Source organism: Aureococcus anophagefferens, assembly GCF_000186865.1.
Source record: "Aureococcus anophagefferens unplaced genomic scaffold AURANscaffold_18, whole genome shotgun sequence".
Classification (NCBI taxonomy): domain Eukaryota; class Pelagophyceae; order Pelagomonadales; family Pelagomonadaceae; genus Aureococcus; species Aureococcus anophagefferens.
In genome coordinates, this window is record NW_008705578.1 from 145,957 (window position 1) to 155,728 (window position 9,772).

The following is a 9,772-nucleotide window of genomic DNA, read 5'->3' on the forward strand; positions in this document are numbered from 1 at the left end:
CGCTGCCCTCGAAGACCTTCGGCCGGCAGTTCCTCCGCGACGCGTCCGTCGCGGCCGCTGTGCGCGCGGCGGCGGCGCCCCAGGCGGGCCTCGACGGCTTCGACGCGGCGTTCGTCGACGCGTTCCTGGCGACGGCGGCGGACGCCGACGACGACCTGGTCTGGGCGCCGGACTACAAGCAGGCCCTCGCGCGGCGCCACGAGGCCCGCAAGCAGAACGCCGTCATCCGCCTCGCGACCCAGGAGCCCGTCGAGCTCGACCCGGTCCTCCAGGCCGAGGCCGACGTCGTCCACAAGGCCGTCGTCGACGCGGCCAACAACGCGCGCGAGGACGGCGCGTCGCCGCGGGCCGGCGCCGCGCGGCCCCTGCCGGCCCTCGGCCGCCTGCCCATGGACCCGCCGTCGCCGCCGAAGAAGGACCAGGTCTAATTGTTGAAGTTTGCGTGTGGTCCTTGTCGCAGTCGCCTAAATTGCCACTGGCCTCGACTCGATAGACTCCTCGCGCGCGCGCGCGGCGCGGCGCGGCGACGCAGCAGCAGCGCAGCGATGCGCCGCGCGCTGCTGGCGGCGTTGCTCGCCTGCGCGTCGGCGGGCCGCTGCGGCGACTGGGACTGCCCCGCGCCGGGCTCGAGAGGCCCGGCGCGCGACGCGGACGGTCCGCGCTGGCAGGACATGTTGCACTACCACGTCGCCAAGAACGCGGGCACGACGCTGCGGAGCGTGCTCATGGCGCGCTACAACGGCACGGAGCTGCACGGCCCGACGAAGCGCGCCTACGCGTTCACCTACGTCGAGCCGCAGTGGCGGGGCCGCTACTTCGTGGCCATGGCGCGCGACCCGACGGCGAAGCTCCTGAGCCAATTTTTCTACGCGCGGAGCACGCTCGGCGGCGCCTACGGCGACTGGCACCGGTGCGTCACGTTCGGCGAGTACGTGGAGTCGCGGCGCGCTCGCCACAACCACCAGTACGGCCAGATGGTCACGGGGAACCGCAAGGGTGCCTGCGGAAACGATGCTGAGAAGCCGCTCGCGCGGCCGCAGCACCGGGCGACGATCGCGATGCTCTGCGCGGGCGGCGAGCCCGCGCTCCGGGAGCGCATCTTGGAGATCCTGCGCGAGCCGCGGCTCTTCCTGGGCATGGTGGAGGAGTTCGACGCGTCGCTGCTCGCGCTCCAGGCCGAGACGGGCCTGCCGGACGTGACCTACTGCCACCGGCGGTCGACGAAGGGCGCATCGACGAAGCCCGACGCGCTGGACGAGGCGACGCGGGCGGACGTGCGCGCGCGCAACGTCTTCGACGAGCTCTTCTACGCCGCGGCGCGCGAGGTCTTCGAGTGGAAGAAGTGCTGCTACGGCGTCGACGCCGCCGCGGTGGCCGCGTTCCGGGCGACGAACGCGGCGTACCAGGCTCGCGCCTGCCCGCCCGAGGACAAGATGCAGAAGCCCGTGGACCCGGCGACGGTGGGCAACCCGGCCTGGCACCGGCCGGCGAACGCGAGCCGGTGCGCGTCCCTCGACCGCGAGCGGTACGCGCTCCCCCGGCGCGACGGCACCGCGAACCGCGGCGCGTGGAAACCGAAAGGGGACGCGAATCCGGCCTTCGAGCGCTGGCGCAAGCGGTGCGAGGAGGCGCTCGCCCAGGGTCTAACAACTACTTAGCGCCGCCCGGACCTCGTCGGCCGTCGCGGAGGTGACGACGGATCCGAGGTAGATCGACCGGCCGAGGCGCGGGTGGTCGATGATGGACACGCCGCCGATGGTGACGAGGCGGTAGCCCAGCGCGGAGTGGGCGACCTCGACCTCGTTGAACGAGCTGCCGCCCATGGACGTGCGCGCGGGCGTGCCGTCCATGTCTCCGTGGTCGAAGAACGCGCCGCTCGGTAGACGCTCGGCGAGCCCCGCCGCGAACCGCGCGAAGACGTCGTAGAGGCGGCAGCGCTCCGCCTCCGTCGTCGCGTTGATGTCCATGATGTCGATGGCCGCCTTTTGCACCGTGACGACGACGCGCAGCTTCTTCATGCCCTGCGCGTCGGGGAAGACGTGGGGCACGAAGATGGCCACGGGCGACGCCATCTCGTGCGCCGAGACCTCCATGGGCGCGCCCTCGACGGTCTGTTCGCGCACGGCGACGACCGTGCGCTGCAGCCGCTTGACCGCCGCGCGCGACGGCGGCGGCGTCGGCGGCGGCGCGCCCTTGGCGGTGGCCTCGCTCGCGGCGGCGTCCGTGGGAGTGCAAGGTTTGGCTGCTTGCAGCGGCGCGGCGGCCTTGCTGGCAGCGTCTTGCAGCGGCGGCGCGGCCTTGCTGGCGACAGCTTCTTGCGGTTGCTCGAAGGCGCAGCCCATGCTCGTTACGCTGCAATCGCTGTCGCACGGTGCTCACTGCCGCAGGTTCGAGCAGGTCTGACTGGATGGTCCGCAGCCTGTTTGTGTGAAGTGCCCTGCAGTCAAGATGCACTTTGATCGTGACATCAATTTTGTTGCCGCCGAAACTCGAAGAGCTGCCCGGCCGCACCCGCGCGCCTCGACCCGCTGTCGAGTGCGCAGCAAATATGGAGGAGGAGTTCTACATCGAAGACGACGCCGCGCTGCTGCGACCGCCGCACGAGCAGACGCGGAAGGCCCGCGCCCGGGGGCTGCCCCTCGCCGCGCTGCTCCTCGTCGCGTCGGCCCTCGTCTTCGTCAAGAACGGCGTCCTGCGGCAGGACGACGCGATCGAGCTCCACTCCGAGGGCGCGTCGCTGAGCTTCGCGGCCTGCGCGCAGTACGACGACGACGCCTTCTACCCGGCGGACCCGATCACCGGCGCGGCGTGCTTCTCGCAGGACGTCGAGACGAGCTGCTTCATGCACGACCTGCCCCAGTACGCGGCGCTCGCGAGCAACTGCGCGGGCACCTGCGGCGACGACGCCTGGTCGAACCTCTGCTCCTGGCAGGCCATCCGGGCCCTGCCCGCGACGTGCGACAACGCCTTCGCCAAAGTCGCGCCGGATCCGGACGCCCGCGGCGGCCGGAACCGGGGCCCGCGGTCGCCGACGGGCCAGGTCGACTACGACGACACGGCGCCGAACGCCGTCAAGGCCGGCGACGGCTGCGGCGCCCACTCGTTCTGCTCGACGTGCTACGACGACGACGGGACGCTGAGCCCCTACTGCGACGCGGTCACCAAGTTCTACGTCGCGGCCCACGGCATGGACAAGGTCTGGATGACGGGCGTCTACTTCTGGCGGAGCACGGACCTCGACTTCTGGTGCGCCGACGACACGCAGGCGGCGCTCGCGGCCTACGCGGCCGGCGGCGGCGAGCCGACGGCGCGGCTCCTCGAAATCGCGCCCGCGGCGCTCAAGGCCGAGCCGTACCGCGCGCGCTGGGTCCCGGGCACGGACCCGGCGGACTGGCTGTCGTAAGAGGCGCCTTACTCCACGTAGGGCGCGTCCTTCTCCGGGTCCCGGGGCTTGTCGAGCGGGCTCCGCTTCGCGTCGCTGCCGTAGAAGCGGCCGTTGCCCTCGAGGTCGTCGAAGAGCAGGGCGAGCGGCGCGCGCGTGCCTTCGTCGGGGGTCTTGGCCTTCATGGCCCGGGTCGCGAGGATGGGCACGAGGAACGACGGCAGGAACCAGGGCGCCGCGGTGACCAGGAGATCCGTGTTGACCAAGCCAGGGGTGCACGCGTTGATTTTCAGGGCCGGGTGCTCCCGCGCGAGGCAGATCGTGTGGCAGTTGAGCAGGGCCTTGCTCAGGCCGTAGCCGCCCCGCGACGCGCCGAGGCCCAGGGCCGCGAGGTCCGGCGCGGCGAGCGCCTCTTCGACCAACGCGTCGATGCCGTCCCTCGTGGGATCCGTGAAGAATTTCTGGCGCTCCGGCGGCGCGTTGACGACGCAGGTCGGCGCCGCGCCGGAGCTGATCTCGACGATGCGGCCGCCGTCCGCGAGGAGGGGCAGGAAGGCGGCGTCGACGCGGATCGGGCCGCGGACGTTCGTCTCCAAAATCTCGGCCACGGTGCCCGCGGCGATGCCGGCGTTGTTCACGACGCCGTAGAGCGGCGTGGCGCCGTGGCGCTTCGCCACCTCCGCGGCGGCGGCGGCGACGGAGGCGTCGGACGTGCTGTCGAGCTCGACGACGGAGACGCGCGGCGACGCCAGGGACGCGGCGGCGGCGTCCCCGCGCGCCTTGGAGCGGCAGGCCAGAATGACCTCGACGTCGTCGTGGTCCGCGACGCAGCGCTTCGCGATGGCCAGGCCGATGCCCTTGTTGGCGCCCGTGATGAGGATGCGGCGGACCATGGCGGATGGCGGTGGTGAACTCGAGGCGGGCAGCCTGCGGAGAGCGGCTTCGTTTGCGGCATGGTGCCAGCAGACCTGCGACTGTTTGAGCTTGCTGAACGTCGCGTGTAACTCGTACGATGCGCTCCATCCTCTTCAGCTGCGCGCTGGTGGGCGCGGCGGCGTTCCAGGCGCCCCAGCAGACGGCGCGGACGGGCGGCGCCCTGCGCGCGACGAAGTTCGACAAGTCGAAGATCGCCGAGGACATCACGGAGCTGATTGGGGGCACGCCCATGTGCAAGCTGCGCAAGGTGCAGGGGGACAAGTGCCAGGCGGAGATCGTCGTCAAGCTCGAGTCCATGGAGCCCTGCAACTCCGTCAAGGATCGCATCGGCCTGTCCATGATCGCCGAGGCCGAGAAGCGCGGCGACATCGCGCCGGGCAAGACGACGCTCGTCGAGCCGACGTCCGGCAACACGGGCATCGCGCTCGCCATGGTCGCGGCGTCCAAGGGCTACGACATCGTCCTGACCATGCCCGAGTCCATGTCCATGGAGCGGCGAGTGCTTCTCAAGGCCTTCGGCGCGGACCTCGTGCTCACGCCCGCCGCCAAGGGCATGGGCGGCGCCGTCAAGAAGGCCGAGGACCTCGTCGCGTCGATGGGCGACAAGGGCTACCTGCTCCAGCAGTTCAACAACCCGGACAACCCGAAGGTCCACCGCGAGACGACGGGCCCGGAGATCTGGGAGCAGACCGACGGCAACATCGACGTGCTGCTCGGCGGCGTCGGCACGGGCGGCACGATCACGGGCTCCGCCCAGTTCCTCAAGCCCCTCAAGCCGAGCCTCCAGGTCATCGCCGTCGAGCCCGCCGAGTCCGCCGTCCTCACGGGCGGCGCGCCGGGGCCCCACAAGATCCAGGGAATCGGCGCGGGCTTCATCCCGGGCAACGCGGACACGTCGCTCTTCGACGAGGTCGTCCAGATCGCGTCCGGCGACGCCATCGACATGGCCCGCCGCATGGCCAAGGAGGAGGGCATCTTCTGCGGCATCTCGTCCGGCGCGGCGGTCCTCGCGGCGAAGATCGTCGGCGAGCGCGACGACATGAAGGGCAAGCGCATCGTCGTCATCATCCCCTCCTTCGGCGAGCGCTACCTCTCGACCATGCTCTTCCAGAACCTCTGGGACGAGGCCCAGCTCATGAAGGCCGAGTAGGCGGCCCGCGTGTGCTCCCCCTCCCGCCCCCTCCCCGCCCTCGCGCGCTCCGGGAAAAAAGCGCGCGCTTAAAAACAGAGGGACAACGTCCGGAAGCCGGGCGGAGCGGTAGGAAGCAGCGAGACATGTCGGTCCCGCGCGGGTAAAAAGAGGGTTCCGCGGCGATCGCGATAAAGTAGGCATGTTGAGGTTCCTATATCATTCATTCGTGGGCAGTCCAACGATGTTGGCCAAACGCCGGCGTGGCTAGAGCGCCGGGCAGCCCAGGAGCCGAGCTCAAACCATGCCGTCGAGTCCCGGCGGGATCCCGGACTACGAGGCCATCAGCTCGCGGGAGCGGGCGCTGGAGCAGTACGCCCAGGACCTGCACCGGCGCGAGATCCAGCTCATGCGCGACCGGCTCCACCCGCGGCCGCTGTCCGCGGCGCCGACGCCCATCCCCGAGGTGCGGCGCAAGGGCCCGCCGTCGGCGGCGGCGCGCATCCAGCGCGCGCGCGCCGCGGTCGCGGCCGCCGCCGCGTCCGACGACGACGACGACGACGACGACGACGACGGGAGCTTCCTGCTCACGGGCGGCGCGGCGTCGACGGCGCGGAGCCGCGTCGAGGGCCGGCGCAGCGTCGCGTCGGAGCGGAGCCGGGCGGCGACGCCGCTCGCGGCGTCGAACCGGTCCGCGCGGAGCGTCGACCGGAAGCCCAAGGGCGGGTCGTTCTCGCGCGCGTCGCGCGAGGCCGCCGCGCCGCCGCCGCGGCGCGAGTACGAGGAGGACTTCGACGAGCTCGGCTACCCCGCGGGGACGAAGACCTGGGGCGGGGCGGCGCGGAGCGGCGGCACGACCTTCGGCCGGGCCGAGCGCGACGTCGGTCCCATGCCCGCGTACACGGACGACGCCCGGTGGAAGGGCACGTCGGAGACGGCCAAGGTGACCTACGCGCGGGGCAACGAGCGGCCTCGGAGCGCCGGGCCCGGCCGGCCCCGGGAGACGGGCCGCGACCAGGTGCTGCAGGAGGCGCACGCGTCGCTGGAAAATTTGATGGCGGAGTACGGCGTCGACCCGCGGGCGGGCGCGCCCGACTCGCCCGAGGTGCTCCGGTCCTCCGCGAAGAAGAAGAAGCGGCCCAAGTCCGCGCGGCGCGCGCCGCCGCCGGCGAGCCCCGAGGCGGAGACGCTCGCCCACGAGGTCGAGCGGCTCTTCAAAGGCGAGCCGTCCATGTCCGTGCGGTCGAGCGTCGCGCCGCCCCAGTACGGCGCCACGCGGCGGCGCTGGTTCCAGGAGGTGCCGCCCACGGAGTGGTTCCGCCACCACCACCTCATCGACCCCTGGGTCCGCTACCACACGGACGCGCCGCGGGCCGCGCCGCCGCCGGAGCCCGAGCCCGAGCCCGAGCCGGAGCCGCGGCCCAAGAAGAAGAAGAAGAAGAAAAAGAAGAAGGAGGAGCCCGTCGCGACGCCCCGGGACGCCCTCGCGAACCGGCGCAAGCGGACCCGGGCCGCCGTCCGCATCCAGGCCGCCGCGCGCGGCAAGCTCGCGCGCCGAGGGCTCCGCGGCCGAAGGAACGCGCAGAAAGCCGCCGCGGCGAAGAAGCGCCGCGACGCGGCGCGGAAGAAGCTGCGGTCGCGGGCGGCCCTGGACCTGCAGCGCTGCGGCCGGGGCTTCGTCGCGCGGCGGAGGTGCGCGCGGTTTCGATCCGCGTCGAAGAAGGAGGCGGCCGCGGCGCGCGCGTCGGCGGCGCAGCGCAAGGCCGCGGAGCTCCGGCGGCGCCAGCGCACCAAGGCGGCCCTCGCGGCCCAGGCGCGCGTCCGCGGCGCGCTCGCGCGCGCCGCGGTCCGCGCGCGCCGCGCGGCCGCCGCGCGCGACGCGGCGGCCAGGCGCGAGGCCGCGCTCGGCCGGTCCATCGCGGCGACGCGGTCGCGGCTCCGGACGCGCGCGGCGGCGCTCCTCGCGTCGCGGGTCCGGGGCTGGCGCGCGCGCGCCGCGTACCGGAAGGGCGTCGCGGCGAAGAAAGCCGCGGAGCAGTCGGAGAAGGAGCGGACGCGGGCCCGCGCGGCCGCCGCCTGCCGGCGCCTCGAGCGCCAGGCCGCGGCGACGCGCGTGCAGACCTGCGTGCGCGCGGCCCTCGCGCGCGCGGCCTTCGGCAAGCTCCGCGCCGCGCGGCGGAAACGGAAGCGGCAAGTCACGGGCGCGGCCGCGAAGCGCGAGGCGGCCCTGCGGCTCTCCCGGGCCAAGCTCAAGGCCGCGCTTTTACTGAGCGCCTGCGTGCGGCGCTGGCTCGCGACATCCGCGGCCTACGAGCGGCGCAAGGCCGCGGAGCGCGCGAAGCGCGCGGAGCTCGACGCGAAGCGCGAGGCCGCCGCGGCGCTCGCGGCGAAGAAGCGCGAGGACGCGGCGGCGGCGAAGCGCCTCGCGGACGCGCAGCGCGACGCCGCGCGGGCCAAGGCCGAGGCCGAGGCCGAGGCGTCGCGGCTCAAGGCCGAGGCGGACGCGGCCGCCGCGAAGCGCGAGGCCGAGCGCCTCGAGGCCGAGGCCGCGGCCGCGCGGCGGCGGCAGAAGCTCGAGGACGAGGCGGCGAAGCTCCGCGACGAGGCGCGCGCGAAGCGCCGCGACCAGGAGGCGCGCGCGGCCGCGCGCGCGCGGAGCCGCGCCGCGGCCGCGACGAAGATCGCGACGCGCGTGCGCCGCTGGGAGGCCGCCGTGCTCGTCGCCGAGCTCCGCGCCCAGGTCCACGCGCGGCGCGCGGCGCTCGCCGCGGAGACGCGGGCGAAGACGGCGCTGAGCGCCGCGGAGGCGCGCCGCGAGGCCGACGCCGCGAACGAGCGGGCCAGGGCCCTCGCGGCCGAGGCGCGGCGCGTCGCCCAGCTCGACCGCCAGCGCCGGCGGCGGCGCGCCTGCGTCGCGCTGCAGCGCGTCGTCCGCGGCTACCTCGCGCGGACGCGGCGCGCGCGCGACGCGCGCGCCGCGGACGCGGCGCGCCGGCGGCGCCGCGACGTCGACGCGGCCGCGACGACGATCCAGATCTGGGCGCTGAAGATGCGCGCGCGCAAGTACATCGTGCCCTACCGCAAGCACCGCGGCGGCCACTACCGGGGCTGCCCCTGCTGCGTGCACAAGCCGGGCAACTACTCGCGCGCGTTCGGCCGCTACAGCCACCTCAAGAAGAGCCCGGACTCGCCCGTGCGCGACGGCAAGCCGCGGCCGCCGGCCTTCGACTACCGGCCCCGCGTGCCCGACCCGGACTACGAGGCCGCGGCGGGCGGCAAGGAGGACCGCGCGGCCGCCGTAGACTACGAGGAGATCTCCGCGCGGCTCGAGAACCTGCGCCGCGTGCAGCACGAGCTCATGGTCGCGGACCAGCGGGGCCTGCCCTCCGACCCGGCCTTCCTCAACGTCGTCTCCATGCAGATCAACCACCTCCTCGAGTCCGTCATGAAGGCGAGCCCCACGCGCCAGGACCTCCGCGGCCTGCCCACGCGGCGGTTCTGAGGGAGCCGCGGTCTAATGTTGTTGTTGTGTCGTTTGATGTCGTTGATGCCGCGTGGAGGCGAGGTTTGAGTAAGGGGAAGTGATAGGGAGCGCTGATCTTCGATCTTTGGCGGGTTCTTATTGTGGATTTACTCGCAGAAGTAGCCGCAGCCGTACTCGACGTCGTAATAGTTTTACTCCGAGCGCGGCGCGGGTCGTCGGGGACACGCCTCGAGCCTCGCGCTAGCGGCAACTTGCACTTCAAGTGAAGTTTGGAAATCTGTATCTCTTCAAACTCATGACAAAACATCATCGCGAGCGGTGCCACCCTTGGTCCGGCTGCGAGTTGCGGCGACGCGGGGGCGCGGCAGCCGAAGATCTGCGCCGCGGGGCGCGGCGCGCGAGTCTCCTTTGACCTCCGGTGGCGCCGAGCGGGTCGGAAAGTCCAGGTCCAGCATGCTTGGGTCATGCGGCTTTCGCGTCATGTGCTGCTGCCTCGTGCTGATGACGATCTCGGGCGGGGTCTCCGGGCTGCGGGACGCGCGCGACGCGCGGGACGAGCGGCGGGCGGGCGTCGTCGAGACGGCGTCCTTCGACCGGCCCGCCGAGCGCGCCGCGAAGGACGACTTCGGCTCCGCCTCGATCGCCGGCGGCGGGAGCGGAGCCCCGGCCGGGGCGCGCGGCGACGGGGCGGCGCGCGGTGGTGGCGGCGCGGCGCGCGACCCTAGCGAAGGCGGCGGGAGCGGAGCCCCGGCCGGGGCGCGCGGCGACGGGGCGGCGCCCGGCGGCGGCGCGGCGGCGCGCGACCCTAGCGCGGTCGCGGCCTTCGAGCGGCCCGCCGAGC

The 9,772-nt window shown here is 73.4% G+C and overlaps 1 protein-coding gene across 1 annotated transcript; it reads left to right on the forward strand.

Annotated features, from left to right (window-relative positions):
• Positions 1–4,280: 4,280 nt before the first annotated feature.
• On the forward strand, positions 4,281–5,468 carry AURANDRAFT_59252 (hypothetical protein; the record flags this gene model as incomplete). Its single annotated transcript, XM_009040976.1, has 2 exons — positions 4,281–4,286; positions 4,494–5,468. 2 exons carry the CDS (start codon positions 4,281–4,283, stop codon positions 5,466–5,468), a joined length of 981 nt encoding a protein of 326 aa, XP_009039224.1.
• Between the last annotated feature and the right edge of the window lie 4,304 nt (positions 5,469–9,772).